The sequence below is a fragment of the Copidosoma floridanum genome, unplaced genomic scaffold (assembly GCF_036245765.1).
Source record: "Copidosoma floridanum isolate Cflo_tuat_1 unplaced genomic scaffold, Cflo_Japanese_pri ptg000040l, whole genome shotgun sequence".
Classification (NCBI taxonomy): domain Eukaryota; kingdom Metazoa; phylum Arthropoda; class Insecta; order Hymenoptera; family Encyrtidae; genus Copidosoma; species Copidosoma floridanum.
In genome coordinates this window covers 83782-101198 of record NW_028321917.1, presented here as the reverse complement: position 1 = coordinate 101198, position 17417 = coordinate 83782, and the positions used below count along the sequence as shown (strand labels likewise).

The following is a 17417-nucleotide window of genomic DNA, read 5'->3' as shown; positions in this document are numbered from 1 at the left end:
GAACTACCTTGCCAACAAATATAGTAGAACTTAACAAAGTTGACAGAAACAGTCTTTAGGGGTCACAAAAGTCTTAAGCATGCCAAAAGTCGCAAGAAGGTGAATTAGAAGGAAAACTTTAAATGTATCTAATAAATACAATTTTAAGCGTTAAGAAACTAACGTAGAAAATTTATCGAGATCGGAACAGCAGCGGCAAAATCGATAAATAAAGAATTTAAATTGTACAAAAAAAAATATAATTCCATGTGCTCAAAAATGTAATCCTTCGACTACAGCGCGGGTATTCGAGAGTGTGGATGCATGTGCATGTAAGCATAGGTAAGCGACACTCTTGACGATAGTAATCGCTTCAGTTAGGTACTACCATGTTCGGAGTATGTAAACGAGCGGACTGTAACTTTCTGTACCTATATTACAGTACATTCTTCTCTTATATTCATATAAAACTGGTACTTTTATTTAATTTATATCTAATTATCACAACTAGGATGTCAATCAGTATGTAAAAAATCGTTTTGACTATTTTTTTGTAAAAAAAGTAGTGTAAATCCGGATCAATCTTTTGCTAAACTTAAATATGCTCAAGTTATAATTGCAAAATCATATACAACGAAAAAATGTTCCTAAAAACTGCAACAATAATTTAAGCATATTCATTAAGCAAGCTCGACAAAAGTAGATTTGTTTAAGTAGATGTGTGGGTTATGTTTTTATTATGGGCTACTTCATTACTTATGGAATTTATGTATTTTTTCTCTGGCTCAAAAAATAAACTTTTTCTATGAATACAATCTTTTTTCAAATACAATAAAAATATAACCATACCTCAGCAAAGTATTTATTCAATTTGTAAATAAGTAGATGATCAAAGATTGGGAACACTGTTACAGAGTTTTTAAAATTTTCTTGAGCAATCAATTCTTTGAAGTTATTTTGATAGTCAAATGTAGTATTAAGTTTCGTTGACGAGAACGATTGTCCTTGTGCCGTGTTTGTGCAAGGTATTAACGTAGAGTGAAGCACGCAACGTCCAAAGTTTACATCATCAGAGGAAGAATACGTTATCTTGACACAGTGATCTAAATTATCTTTCATCCTCCTAATCATAGAGTTGCTTAGCAATATACCACCATCTGCAAAAATACATGAGAAAGGTATAAAATTTGGAGCATACTCTACTGGAGGTAGCATGTAGTTAAATAAAACAAATTGAGTTACGTTTATTTGGGACTAAGGACTCTTGGACTAAGGTAGTCTCACGCAGTAAAAATAAATCATAAAAATAAAAATAAAACAGTAAAATACATAATTATATATTATAAATACGAGCTTTTGGCATACAGTTACTATGCAATTCGCATGAAGTAAAAAAAGTGAGGTCTTACGCTCAGCTAGTTGGGATACATGTTATCTCTCTCTCTCTCTCTCTCTCTCTCTCACCTTGATTATGCCTGCGCGGTGTATACAGTTCTAGACGCAACAAGGAACTTAAAGCTCCAGGGAGCGCTCAATGCCTGTGTGCGCTTTGTTGTTGGTGGTCTCCCTAGAAGAGCGCACGTTACCCCGCATAGGCTCAAACTTCAATGGCTATCGGTGGCCAGAAGGCGTCAACTTTTTATGGGCCTACTTGCGTTCAAAACCATCAAACATCAATGCCCTGACTACCTGTTCTCGCTTTTTTCGCTAACTGAGTATCGTCCGTTAGCCCGAGTGCCTACCCGTCGAGCTTTGCTCCCCTTGCAAATACCGAACCAGCGCACACAGGCACTCAGAGATTCATTTCATGTACAGGCATCATACCTGCTGAATTCGATTGCGCCTTTTTCCTTTGATTTGTCGCTCACTGCTTTCAGGACTTTGCTTTTTGATAGGCTGTTGGAGTTTGATATACACGACTGGGAGGTCCGAGTCGTGGAGGAGGGTCTGCCTACTGATCAATAGTTATCATGTTTTTCTCTTCCCTCACCATATATCCTTCCCCGTGGCAAACTCGATATGAATATGATAATATTTACCCCCCTCTCAAACCTGACTTAGCCTTAGCACCGCTGTTGCCGTGTGGGTACCTGTAAGCTGCTTATACGATATCTTGTGAATTTAGTGTTACTTTATTTCTTGTTTATTTTTACAGTTTAATCTGTATTACCCGCTTTTTTGACCTTACCTTTGTTTGATTTGCCGAACTTGTATTTATATATTTGTTAATTTTCACCTATAGTGACTGCATCATTTGTTGAGAGAGCGATTTTTTACTGCATCATGCTTTTCGTTAACATTTGTACAATCCTAACAAGCCAGATGGGGTTTTACCCTAAGGTCATAAATAAAAACCTTCAACCTTCTCTCTCTCTCTCTCTTTCTACCAAATCACAAAGGTTTTTTGTACAAATCTGCATAAATTAAACAAAGAAATAAATAAAGTTTTTTTTTAATACATGCAAAATTTAATTGAAAGTATTTTCAACTCTAACTGCTTACATAAAATTTTTGTGTAAGACTTCGATAAAATTTTCGTGATTAATAAATAAAATAAAATACATTTCCATTAGTTAAAAAAGAAGAATGCTGTACAGGATGTGTCCACCGATAAAAACTCTTTTTTTTTAAAAAAAATGCAACACAACTGATAAACGGAGGATGCTAAGCATGCTAACATTGATTTGAAATGGATAATTTATTTAATTTTGGTGATGTCGACATTCTGAAGTATCTGTAAATTAATTTACCCCCTCACTCCTGGCAGGTACACGCTCACATCAAACCATAAGTGCCAAAAACTCTAGTAGGATTTTGATGCTCAGAAATTATGCCGCTGTAAACATGGCTTTGTGACCAGAGATCAAAATTTGAAATTAACTTCAACATCTTATTTTAGCTTGTAATTACTTTGATATTAACGTGACTGTAGAATGCGCAAAGACATGCTTACCGATACATTACTCTTCCCACAGAATAAAACTATTCAAAGTGAAATAAATTAGCTAAAGGTTCATAGGGTTGAAAACTGATACATCTAATATGTAAACTAAAAATTTTTTTTAATAAGCTTTACTGCGTGGACACCGGTTACTGCCCACTCGTCAGTGATACAAAACAAGAAAAACAGACAGGAAAAGACATATGGTCAGACATTGTAACACGTTTAGACATTAATTACATTTAATTAAAAACAACGTCCAATGGTGGTACTGTCATATTTTGAATTTATTAAAAAACAAAACGACGTTTCGGCCGTTTGGACAACGTCCTGGCCCTCATGAGGTACAAAAATCTATGAGTAACAAAATTCTTTGCAATACAAATTTAAGTAAAATATAATAAACGCAAATTAAGTTACATGTATAACATACCTCTGACTCTTACGAAAGGGATGTAAAATCGTAATGTAGTCAGAGTTTCAAGCTAAGTTGCTTTTATACCCTGCACACATACAAATGACATAGTACACGCACGTAATACAATCGAATAAAAATCGCAAGCAGTTCCTTGAGACGCACATAAACAGTTCATGTTTTCCTAATACTATGAATGAAAGGGGTCCTCGAATCATGTATATAAAGTTAGTTACCTTACTTAATTGACATAACGAGAGACCTATAACAATCTTTCAATTTTTCTGTATCTTGTTGTCTATTAATATTATTATTAAAGTAATGTATATTTAACATTTCGGAAAAAAGGCGCTTTTTGTAATTTTGTTCTATGTCTAAAATTTTAATATTATCAAAATTAAAATTATGTGTAAATTCAATGCTATGTTGTGATAGTACCGATGTATTCTTTTTTTTCTCGATGTCTCTTTTGTGTTCTGTCATTCTTAACTTTACAGCTCTCGATGTTTGACCAATATAACAGCAGTTGCAATTCGCACATGGTATGTGGTAAACAACATTTTTTTTATCGAGTGGCTCAGTTACATCTTTTCCAAGTGAAAAGATCGATTTTAATTTATTGTTTAAACTGTAAACAAGACCAATGTGAAGCTTCTTACAATAATATTTAATATGACTATGCAAGTGGGGAATATACGGTATTAATAAGATTAATTTATAATTATTTTTATTTCTGTTGCTATTGTCGATCATATTCATGTTTTTCAAGGTATTTAATCTTTTGTTCACAAATTTGTCAATAAATCTTTGAGGATAGTTGTTAGCTAATAAAAATTTATTAATCAATTTTAAATTATAATTATGAAATTGTGTGTCTGCTAATTTAATAGAAAAGTCTACTAGTGTGTAAATGATACCTATTTTATGTTTTATTGGATGGTGGGAAAGAAAATTCAAGTATCGGCCTAAGTGTGTGGGTTTTTGGTACCAATTAGTTAGTACTGTGTTATTTTTTTGAATAATAATCTTTAAATCTAAGAAACTGATGCTGTTGTTATTGTTACATGTCTCAACAGTGAATTGTAATTCAGGACAATAGCTATTAAAAATGTTTTTGGTATAGTTGATATATTTAGTAGGCACGCATATGAGGATATCATCCACATACCGTACGTACAATGGAACATCAAAACATAACTTACTAACGAGCTTGTTTATCCTAGCATGCTGAATCAGCTACCTGTTACCTTACGATGACAGACGTTTCTCAGCTTCCAGGTACTATCGAGCTGCTATGACAGGCAAAAGGAGAAGGTATTATTTTTTGTTTTCTAATTAGTATTGTTGAGAATGGAACGAAAGTCTCGCGATCAGTCAACCCAAACAGTAGGGGAAATGAGCCCGACCAGGGGATGTTGAATAATGTGTGAGCGCGAAGATTGAAAAGGGACGATCGACAGGTGCTTGATTCCTGTGTGCGAGATCCCAACATGATGTGTCAACATAAAATAAAAGGGCAAGCTAGCGAATATAATAAAAATGTAAATAAGTAGCTGATCATACGCGCGTTATCGGTAAAAAGGGCACGGTGATAGTTTCCGGTTATCAGGGCGAGAGGTAATTGACCTCGCTTGCTGTCACGCCACTTTGAACTCATGATACCCCAAGCCTAAGTGGCTGTTGATGGGGTTTGTATACCGGGTGGGTCTTTCATAGGGAAAACCACGCCGCCAGGCGAAAGGGAATTATCACCGGAGGCTAAAGTTCGAATATAAAAACCAACAATCGTCCTAACGCGCGTGGACACAGCTGCTTATCTAAAGAGTATTCGTATGCACTAATACGTGTTGGTAGAACAAAAATGTATACCTGAAAGCCAGGAGTTACCAATACCTATGCGAGTCTGCTAAGCAAGAGAGCGAGTAGGGCTAAATGAACGGGAGGAGAAGGGGAACCTTGGCGGGCGCGGCGATGCGAACGAAGGAGGGACAGGGCAGTAACTTTAGGGACATCGAAGTAGACGGTAGGTAGGGGCTCCTGGCTCTGAGTTTTATATTTTCAAAAAAAAAACAATAAAATCTGAGTGTATTAATAAAAATGACTTTTGACTTCTCTATTCTTGATTGATTCCCGATCTCCATCCCTTACAAATGGTGCCGAAGCCCGGGAATTACCAAGACGGGATCTAACAAGGTAAAGAAGCAACAAGATGGCATCTAAAAGGCGATTTGGACAAGAGAGAGATGAGGCGAACGAGTCCGAAGGCGACGCCGCCAAGAAAATACGAGGCCTGACCACCACCGATAAGCTGTTCGCACGTCTATATGGACGCCAGCCGGAGGACGTGGAAGACGAGAATGGCGAGGGCGAGAACCTAGAACGCGCAGTGGGTGGACAAGCACAGCCAACAGCAGAGTCTACGCGTAACGACGGGCAAAATCATTCAGGTAACCGGGAGTTACTCTCAGAACTCGCCGGAGTGTTTGAAACTTCCTTGCGCGCATTACAAGACCGCTCTAGCTCGGCTAATGAATCGCGTTTGTTAACGCGACTCACCGACGCGAAAACTCTGCCATTGTTTACCGGCAGCGTACTGGAATGGCGTCATTTTAAACAGATGTTCAATGCGAGTACTGATGCCGGGGGCTACAGTGACGCCGAAAATGTCGCGAGGCTATTTACGGCGGTACAAGGAGATGCGAGGCAAGTGGTACAGGCACTGCTAGCTACAGGTCGCGGAGCGGCAGCCATCATGGAAACACTTGAGTTGCATTATGGCAATGCCCACGCTATAGCGCGCAAACTTGTACAATAATTAAACGATTTGCCACACTTAGAGAGCGGGGAAGTGTCCCTGCCGCAATTCGCGTCCAGCCTGCGTAATACAGTCACCGCTTTTAAGAGCTTAGGTTTGACAGGATATTTGTGTAGTCCGAACCTTGTGCACGGAATAGGCGCGAAGCTGCCGCAAATCTTTCAATACGCGTACAATAAGTACGTGTCGGAGAATCCCGGAGAAAAGGCAGAGCTGGAGCGGTTAGCCGACTTTGTGTATCGCGAGGCCCAACTGGCGGTAGCAGGAGGTTTATTCGGGCTGAAGACCGCGGAACCCAAACAAGGCGGTCTAGGCGGGAAGCCACCTAGAACCGCTAGAACACAACATGTGATGTTAGCCGCCGAAAGTGGGCTAGGAACTCGGGGCAACATTGTGAATCGATCTGCGTGCCCTATATGCCAGCGCGATAACCATGATATGGCCAGCTGTCGTGAGCTCGCGCGAGAGCCAGTGAACAGAAGATGGCTGCTGGCCAAACGATGGGGAAGGTGTTACAAGTGCTTGGGTGTCGGTCATCTACAAGGAGCTTGTCTGGAGGTTACGTGCGCACATTGTTCAGGCCCACATCACACGTTGCTGCATCGACATAAAGAAGCCCGCGTGGAGAGTAGTGGTATGCCATCGCGCCGAACAGAACAAGTAAACATAACGCGAGAGGCGGAGGATGTACCTGGGACGTCATGACTAGCTAGACCCTTTGCCTTGCTTAAAATAATTCCAGTAACCGTTAGAGGACCAGCTGGTGCCCATGAAACATTTGCATTTTTAGATGATGGTTCCACCATTACCTTGATTACTGAGGGTCTGGCTAGTCTGTTGGGTCTTCACGGGACACCCTCTATCGTTAACATTCAGGGCATTAGAGACTTTACAAACGCGCCGACGCCATGTCGACGCGTGAACTTTACCATCGAAGGGACGGGAGATCCACAGTCGATAAAGGGGGCATTAGCGGTATCGGCAATGTCGTTTCCCACACAGTCTTTACCGCGCGAGCTAGTATTACGGGTGGGAAAAGAGTTAAGCGTGATTATTCGACCTTATACGGATGTGACCCCGTGTGTGTTAATCGGACAAGACAATTGGGAGATATTAATGAGTAGAGAGACCCGATGTCTCAGCAATGTAGGAGTCGCACTATCTTATACTGCATTAGGGTGGGTAGTACACGGTCACGTAAAACCGAATAAACCGGAAAGAGCTCGGGTGATGACAGTACAGATCCCTTGTATGAATTGCGACGAAGAATTAAGTGTACTTAGCAACTTAGTTCGAGAGTATTTTCAGGTAGAGAGTATAGGAGTGCGGGAGGCAGAGCGCGTGAACCCAGCGCATGCGCGAGCAATAAGAATATTACAAACGAGCAGCCGACAACTAACTAGGGGGTGGGAGACAGGCCTACTCTGGCGTAATGACACTGCCCCGAACCTCGATAGTCGCAAGACCGCTCTGAAGCGACTGTATTCGTTAGAGAGAAGATTGGATCGGGATAATGACTACGCGCGTCTTTATTATGGCGAAATGAGTCGATTCATTGCTCAGGGTTATGCACAAGAGGTGACAGACGACTCGCTACTTACGCGGATTTGGTATCTCCCGCACTTTGGCGTGACTAGCGCGTCAAAGCCGGGCAGAGTTAGACTTGTCTTCGACGCGGCCGCTAAGACGAATGGTATTAGTTTGAACGATCAGCTCGACACGGGTCCTGACCTCATCCAATCGCTCCCAGGGGTGTTATTACGCTTCAGGCAATATGCGGTCGCCTGTAAATCTGATATCAAAGACATGTTCTTACGCGTGAACATGCGTAAAGAAGATCACGGCTCGCTTCGTTTCCTCTGGCGGGGACCATCCAGAACCGACTATCCGCGCACGTACGAAATGACGAGGTTGGTGTTCGGAGCGAAATCTTCGCCATGCAGTGCGCACTATATAAAAGATACTAATGCCCAATGTTTTTCGGAAAGGAAACCGGAAGCAGCGCGAAGCATTAAAATTAATTCTTACGTGGATGATTTTCTCGTGAGCAGATCAGACGTCAGGCAGTTAGAAACGTTTATTTGTGACGTCATCGAAATTAATGGACACGCGAACTTCGAGATGCATGATTGGGCGTGCAATGAAACTTTAAATGTGCGTGATTTACAGAGGGTCGCGATGAAATCACCGAACCAAATGACGGCGCTTTGTGACAAAAATACAGAGCGTGTACTCGGAATGCACTGGGACCCAAACGCCGACACACTAGCATTTAATGTAGGATTAAAGCATGTACCCCCATCTTTACTCAGCGGGCTAGAACGGCCTACAAAACGGCAATACTTACGTTTCATGATGTCGGTATACGACCCGCTAGGCCTATTAGCACCGTATACGTTGAAGTCTAAATTGATATTACAGGCAGTTTGGCGCAGTGGGATTGGGTGGGACGACCAGTTGCGCGAGGATGAATATGGGGATTGGCTCGCGTGGCTCAACATTGTTAAGAAACTTAATACGATACGCGTCGACAGATGTATCACGCCTAAGAGATCAATATATGAAAACGCTCAGTTGCACGTATTTTGCGACGCCAGCACTCGTGCGTACGCGGCGTGTGCTTACCTTAGATGCGAAACCACTGAGGAGAGTGCACATGTCGCCTTGTTGATGGCGAAGTCACGAGTCGCACCGGACAAACAGCTGACGGTACCCAGACTAGAGTTACAAGCGGCAGTATTGGCGGCACGGCTCTTAAATACGGTCCGGACCGAAATTGAAATCCCATGTTCGCGATGTTTTTTATGGTCCGATTCACGAACGGTATTGCACTGGCTGCAGAAAGATCCTCGTACGCGACAAGTGTTCGTCGCGCACCGTCTGGGCGAAATTTCAGAACGCACTGTAGACGCGATTTGGAAGTGGGTACCCACTAAACAAAACCCCGCAGACCTAGCCACCAGAGGAAACCCCATGAGCGAGAGCGACGCGCAGCACTGGTTCTCGGGACCCGAATTTTTACACAAGCCTGAAAGCCAGTGGCCTGTGGAGGGAGCCTTATCGAGTGCGGCAGTAAAGTCCATCGAGAATTTAGAAAGTCGGTGCGAGAGAGTCGCGGCAGTGTCAGAATAGGAGGAGTATGTACCGTTGGTAGCACGCTTACTAGGGTGGCGGGGTCATGTGGTGGTAGCCATCCTCAAGTATTTTCGGCGATGGGCGCGTATACCCTTTGAGTCTAATCCCGTGCAGGAGCAGCAGGTTGCTGAAGACTTTGTCATACGCAAAACTCAAGCAGACAGTTTTAAACGAGAACTTGCAGCACTCGAACAGAACCGTAAGTAAATTACCTGCGGAAAGCAAACTCTCCCAGTACATGCCGTTTGTCGATGAAGTAGGAATAATGCGTATCCGGGGACGCGTTACGCGAATAGAGGGAGTAAATTATAATCACGAACCTGTTGTGTTAGACAGACGACACCCGACAACGCGAGCTCTAGTACACGAATTCCATAGGCGTACCAACATGCCAACCACGAGACAGTGGTGAACGAGTTACTGCAGAAATACTTGGTCCTGGGGGCAAGGTCAGCGCTAAAGGCCATTATTCATAAATGTTTAACGTGCAAACTGCGCCGTGCACAGCCTAAAACGCCTCTGATGGCGCCCTTGCCGGCAGGACGCCTGGCTTTCAAGCAGCGGCCGTTCACCCACTGCGGAATAGACTATTTCGGTCCAATGATGGTAAAGGTAGGGCGCAGCCAGGTCAAGCGATGGGGTGTGCTCTTTACGTGCCTTACTACGCGGGCAGTACACTTAGAGATTGCGGCCAGTTTGTCGGCAAGTGCGGCGATTATGGCCCTACAACGAATGTCGGCCAGGCGGGGTCATCCGGCCTTTGTATATAGCGACAACGGGACTAACTTCCGAGGCGCGTGCACAGAGCTTCGGTCGGAGGTCGCCAAGATAAATAGAGCGGAGCAAAGAACATACGCGCTTGCCAATGGCATGCAATGGGTGTTTAACCTCCCAGACGCGCCCCATATGGGTGGCGTCTGGGAAAGATTGGTACGGTCCGTCAAAAACGCGTTGTCAGCAACATTGAAAGACGAAGCGCCTTCCGAAGAAGTACTGTGTACGCTATTAGTAGAAGCCGAACACGTTGTAAATTCTCGACCACTGACACATGTGTCGGTGAATCCAGGGGCACCGGAAGCGCTAACACCAAACCATTTTCTGATAGGAATTTCTTCAGGCGCGCTCGACCTTTCAAAACAGTATGTACCGCGCGTCTGCTCACGAAAAGATTGGGAACATGCGAATGCTCTAGCCGATCACTACTGGCAACGTTGGTTGACGGAGTATGTACGAACGTTGCAGTCGCGGCCCAAGTGGCGTAACATGACCGACAATGTCCGGCGCGGTGATCTAGTTATGATAATTAATGGACAAGCTCCCCGCAATACGTGGCGCATAGGTTCAATCACAGAAGTGTACGCGGGGGCAGACGGCGTAATCCGTTCCGCGAAAATACGCTCCGGAGGTGCAGAGTACGAGCGAACAGTTAACAAATTGATTGTGTTATATCACGAAGAGGTACAAGCGGACCCTGCCTCTTGTACGGGGAGGAGTGTTGAGAATGGAACGAAAGTCTCGCGATCAGTCAACCCAAACAGTAGGGGAAATGAGCCCGACCAGGGGATGTTGAATAATGTGTGAGCGCGAAGATTGAAAAGGGACGATCGACAGGTGCTTGATTCCTGTGTGCGAGATCCCAACATGATGTGTCAACATAAAATAAAAGGGCAAGCTAGCGAATATAATAAAAATGTAAATAAGTAGCTGATCATACGCGCGTTATCGGTAAAAAGGGCACGGTGATAGTTTCCGGTTATCAGGGCGAGAGGTAATTGACCTCGCTTGCTGTCACGCCACTTTGAACTCATGATACCCCAAGCCTAAGTGGCTGTTGATGGGGTTTGTATACCGGGTGGGTCTTTCATAGGGAAAACCACGCCGCCAGGCGAAAGGGAATTATCACCGGAGGCTAAAGTTCGAATATAAAAACCAACAATCGTCTTAACGCGCGTGGACACAGCTGCTTATCTAAAGAGTATTCGTATGCACTAATACGTGTTGGTAGAACAAAAATGTATACCTGAAAGCCAGGAGTTACCAATACCTATGCGAGTCTGCTAAGCAAGAGAGCGAGTAGGGCTAAATGAACGGGAGGAGAAGGGGAACCTTGGCGGGCGCGGCGATGCGAACGAAGGAGGGACAGGGCAGTAACTTTAGGGACATCGAAGTAGACGGTAGGTATTAGGGGCTCCTGGCTCTGAGTTTTATATTTTCAAAAAAAAAACAATAAAATCTGAGTGTATTAATAAAAATGACTTTTGACTTCTCTATTCTTGATTGATTCCCGATCTCCATCCCTTACAAGTATTTAAAAAATTCTCTAAATTAATGTTTATAGTAGCTACCAGGCAGCTGTATGATGCATAGTTTAAAATTTTTTGTTAAAGATGACCTTGTTATTTTCTGTTGGACCTTCTTTCAAGTTATACTCTAAATAATGTTTCAATATGTTTATGAAGAGTGATCACTAATCCTTGTCTTGTTCCCATTTAAGAATGAATCCCTTAATATTTTTAGTCAAAACCAGTTTAACCTCCTATTTACATAAAGAATTCAGTATTCAGTAGACATTTATGTATATATCTTCTTCATGTATTTTGCAAAGTACCTCAAAGAATGTGACTTACTTCGTTTATCTGTGTGCCATTAAGTTAACAAGTTTAAACTGTTAATGTTAAAAAAAATCTGTTTCAATTTCAATTAACCGAAGCAGAAGAAATTATAAAAATTTAAGTTTTCTAAGCTAAGTCAATAAACTAATTAATGTTACTTTATTTTGGATTGCAAGTTAACATAAAGAAAAAAAAACATCAGCATGGTTTTGTTTGTTAGCATATCACTAGAAAGTACAAGGAACAACTTGGATATACAAAGCGATATTAATGAGCACTTACCATAACTGGTCATCTCAAAGAATTTTTTTAGTATTATTGATTAATAAAGTATGCCCTTGAAGGGGAAAACGTCAGCAACTAAGAACTTAACTATTTTTTTTTTACTATTTATTAATAAATTTTTTTTTTATTCGAGCAAGCAACGGTTATTAGACGTTTAACTATTTTTAATATTATCAGTTAAAAATGTGTTTCTAGGCATGCACGTATTGACGAATAGAAGCCCAACTGTTTTTAGTATTGTTAAACGGAGAAATGTGCCTTCAGGCGAGTAAACATCGGCGATTAGAAACCCAACTGTTTTTTAAATATTGTGGATCGAGAATATGTGCCTTTAGGCGAGCAAGCATCGGTGATTAGAGCCCCAACTATTTTTTAAAATTATTTATCAAATTTTTTTTCTCAGGTGAGCAAGCATTGGTAATTAGAGGTCTAACTAATTTTTTGTATTATTTATTAATAATTTTTTGTTTTGAGGCGAACAAGCAACGGTTATTACATTCCTTATTGTGTTTTAGTATCGTTAATTTTTAAAATTGTAATAACCAAAATTGGCTTTGAAAACTACTGAAACTGTCTCTTCAACAAATTTACAGTAATGTGTCAGCAAAATAACGCCCGATCCAAACTACATATCGTCCGTACATAGTAACAGCAAAAAATAGCTGTCGGTCCCAATAACTTTAGTTACTCCCAGACAGTAAAGATAAGCTACCATGGGGCTACATGGCACAAGTGGTAAAAAAAGGTATGCGAAGACAAATGAAAAGGAGAGAAGAGCTACAAATAGAGCCACATCTTTCAACGGAGCTCACTCTGTCGCTTGACAAGAGTTTACTCACTCCTTGAAAGTATATACATCTCCAATCAAAAAAGCAAGAAGTGCATTGTTCGAGATAAATTACTTTTTTTTTATTCTTACATACTGCTTAAGTATAACAATGTTTGTTTTTCTATTTCAGTAAAATGGACTTTGCTGTATCTCTTAACAATAAGGTTGTTGCAGCTGGAGACGGAGCGGAAAAACATAGTGACCGAGCTTAAGAAGGTCAATACCTGCTTTGGATGCAGAGTAGTCATCATCATCAATGATGAATTCTAGATCTTTATTCTAGATCATGTTTCAAAAGCAATCAAAGGTAATGATGTTTTTTAAAAAAGAGTTAAAAGAAAACGTTAAAAAACATGCTTTATTTATTGTATATTATGGTGATAATAACTTTAAACTTGTAAATTTATAAACAAATGAGAGAAAAAGTTCCCAGAGGTGGAAATTCAGGAAAGACTGTTTATCACAGGATGAGGCACAGGACGGAATCCCCTCCACTTTCTCTTTCTTAAAAATGCGAATTTTAATCTAATTGTTATATAATTTATTGAATTCTAACTGCTCAGCATGTACCATGTCACCATGTTTTTTCATGACTTTCTTTACCAAATATATGTCTTGGTATTTCGATTTGAGTAGCTCTTGTTCGTAAAAGCCGCAAAAGACCAACTGATCCTTATAATCTTCTAAATAAGTAACTAGGGTGGTTTGAATACTTTATTAACGGTAAATATTTTAGTTGACCAGTTTTTTGTGTACCATAATTCAAAGGCATTTTGAGCTTTACTCACACGCACTTCATCATCAATTTTAATCTCGACCTTTTTATCGTTTTACTATTAGTTGGAAACATTTGTAAAACTTGAGCTCGATTGGCGGTTATGCAATCAGCAAGCTTAATACTGATTGTTCGTTGCTTTCGAGCGTTGTAGGCTGCAATTAAATCTAGTAAGATTTCAAGCCACTAGTAATTTCTGCGAATATTAAACTTTGTCAACATTTTGTTTTTCATAGTGCCATTGAATCGTTCACATACATACACTTTGAGGCTGTTTTATGTTAAATAGAGATTCATGTTATATTTTCGCATAAGGTCTTGAAAACTTTCATCATAGAATTCTTTATCTCTGCATGAGATTAGAGTATGCAGATTTTACGGTACTCAACCATCACGTCATACGAATTTTATTCCTGCTATAACATCTTCAGTCGTTTTTTTTCTTTACAGGTACAGCCCATGCATACTTTAAACAGACATCTGTTACAGTTAGCATGTACCTATGACCTTTGTTTTTACGACGATGGGATATGATTTCAACAATATCGACCTGCCATATTTTTGCTAGACTTCTGATATCATACTTTTGTCGTAGATAGTTACGACAAGCTGGTTTGCGGAGCTCTTCAACAAAAATTTTATGCTTCTTTTTGAGACCTTGTGCCACATTGCAAATAAATAGAATACGCTTCTATTATATCTAAACACAATCTCTACTGAATAGCGGCCAGTCTTCAGAAATCTAGAGTTTTCAGCAGATACGCATATACGCGTATAATGAAAAAATTTCGAAAAAATTCACAACATTTTTTAAACCTTTGTGCCACGTTTAAAATAAAGAAAGTGCACTTATTTTATATCAATATATAATTCTTGTGGGTTTTCTGAGCAGTGAAAGGCCTTTAGATATTTTTTATCAACTTTATCAGTATGAGTGTATCTGCATATCTGCGGAAAACTTGATTTCTAAAGCCTGGCAACATTTTAGGACTTAAGAACTTGATAAAACAACAAACCAGGGGGGATAAATGGGTCATGGGACCCACGGTAAGAACGAAGTTCTTTAAACATGAGATGAGTATAGACACAATTTCTCAGGTAACAAGGGGGTCGCCAGACCCACAGGAAGAACGAAGCTCTATAAACGTTAGTACTACATTTAAATTGTTTACTAAAACAAAAACTTGAAAAACGAATAAAAAAAAAAAAAAAAAAAAATATTTTACTACTCACGATGGTTGAACTTCGTGAGTACTGTATTTATGCACGACGTTCTCACGAACTACTTTTTTTTTCATTCTTTTGTATTTCCTTTATTTATAATAATTTATTTATTTATAAAATAATTTATTTATAACAGTAATTATTAGCATTACTGTAATGCCAAAAAAAACCTCAGGTTTAATAAAAATCGGTCGGTATTTTATGCATCAAATGCATAAAATACAAATATTTAATGCGTAATAACGCGCCTTATTATATTTAATCGACATAACCATATTTATGCTAATGAAATTTTTTTTTTTTTTTTTTTTTTTTTTTTTTTTTTTTTTTTTTTTTTTTTTTTTTTTTTTTTTTTTTTTTTTTTAAGAAAACAAATACATAGTTTATCATGAATTAAATGTAGTATCAGTGAATGCATAAAAAAATGGAATATTGTAGTTACAAACCAGACGATAAGTACAAGAAACCAAGTTGTTATAGTCGGCAGCGCTAGTAGCAGAGTGAGTAAGGTACTGGACTCATATGCAGGAGGTCGAGGGTTCAAATCTCTATATTGGAAAATGTTTTTTTTTTTTTTTTTTTTTTTTTTTTTAGAATTGTAAAAGAAAAAATTCAAAGTGAAATAAAAATTATTGTGGGAAAATAATAATTGCTTGGGAGTGTGAAGGGGAATGGTGGACAAAGGTGTGGAGAAGAGTAACACGGCACGGTTGGCAGATATACATATATAGTGGGGAGAGGGAAAGGAAGAGACTTTGGGTGAAACCACTTTCGTTTCGAAAAAAAAAAAATCTGTCGGTTTTAAAATTCCAGCCCCCCGAGTAACGCGACATAAAGAACTTCGTTCTAAAAAATGTGTGTGGATATAATAGTAGTAAGTTCTTACTGTTTTTAACGCGTCACAAAAGTACAAAAGGAAGTTATGGTTTTTTTCAATATTTTCAACATCGCATGTCTGCGGAAAACTCATAATTCCCAACCCTGGCGATTTTTCACGGTTTAGAAAATAAAAATAAATGTGTGAGGATATAAGATAAGTGTACTCTATTTATTTTTAACATAGCACAAGAGCTTAAAAATAAGTTATGCTTGATTTTCAAACTTTTTGTGAACACGCATATGTATACGTTTCCACAGAAATTTCCTTATTCCTCAACCCTGGCAGCCTTTTATGGCTAATAAAACTAATAGTAATCGTTAGAATACAACAAAAGTGTAGTTTATTCATTTTTAACGTGGCACAGAAGCTTAAAAAAAAGTTACGATTTTTTCCCAACATTTTCAGTATACTGAGATAAAAATATAATAAAAATTACTGTGCAGGAATGGTAATCTGGTGTCATTCCGCCGTCTAGGGACTTTTTACTTTGGCCAACCTAATTATAACCATACCAGACAAAGTATTTCTATTGTACAAACAGTTAAAATCACTGTACTTTAACAAAAATTACTGTTTTAATTTCTATTGTACAAACAGTTAAAATCACTGTACTTACAACAGAAATTACTGTTCTAAACACTGAAAATCATTGTTCCAATGGTAAAAAGTCTCTAGACGACCAAACAGTACCAGATTACCATTGTAGCACAGTAGTATTTATTATATTTCTCTTTCAGTGTATTCGCTATGCACCAATGTCACGTGGCGCCTTCGAATGAGAGAAATTGTCCCTCGCTAAGGTTGCCAAAATACATGGAGCCTTATAAGAAATTTTTTAAACAAATTAAAAAAAAGGTTATTAAGAGTAAATTGACCAAATGAATCAGTGATTTAAGTGAGTATTATGTTAGTGTACAGTAATAAATTCTGTTTGGTGTTATCATGTGCACTACTAGATTGGGAAAAATAAAAATATGGATTGCACCTGTGATGACACAGCATATTTCAGTGGATATCCATGCTTACACTTGTGTAAAGCTTAAATGACACAAATAATCCACGGAAACGTAATATAAATGTGTAAAAGTTAACCTAACCTGTCATTAGTATTTAAGTTTATAGAACACTGTGTTGTGAGAGATAGATAAATGTAAGCAAAATTTTTGTTCCACAAGCTGCACACAAGTGCAAGCATGTGAATGCATTTATGTGTATATAATGTCTTATCACAGTCGCAATCCATGTTTTTATTTTTGAAGTCTTAAGTACACATGACGACACTAAACACAATTTATTACTGTACACTAACATAATACACACTTAAATCACTGATTCATTTGGTCAATCTACCTTTAATAATCTTTTTTTAAATTTATTAAGAAATTTTCATATAAGGCTCCATGCATTCTAGCAATGTCAGCGAGGGACAATTTCTCTCACTCGACGGCGCAACCTAAAATAGACGCATAACAATCACGCGTATACGCGTCAGTGTCAGTGTTGGCGAAGAGGATCTTCGCATACCCC

The 17417-nt window shown here is 39.4% G+C and overlaps 1 protein-coding gene across 2 annotated transcripts in view; it reads right to left on the bottom strand.

Annotated features, from left to right (window-relative positions):
- The window catches only part of Chpf (Chondroitin polymerizing factor), a 172082-nt gene that overhangs the window by 111701 nt on the left and 42964 nt on the right, over window positions 1-17417 (bottom strand). For both annotated transcript variants that reach the window (XM_089597907.1, XM_089597908.1), the window contains exon 2: window positions 829-1136. In XM_089597907.1, the coding sequence (XP_089454033.1) occupies window positions 829-1136 (308 nt within the window). The remainder of the gene's footprint in view (window positions 1-828; window positions 1137-17417) is intronic.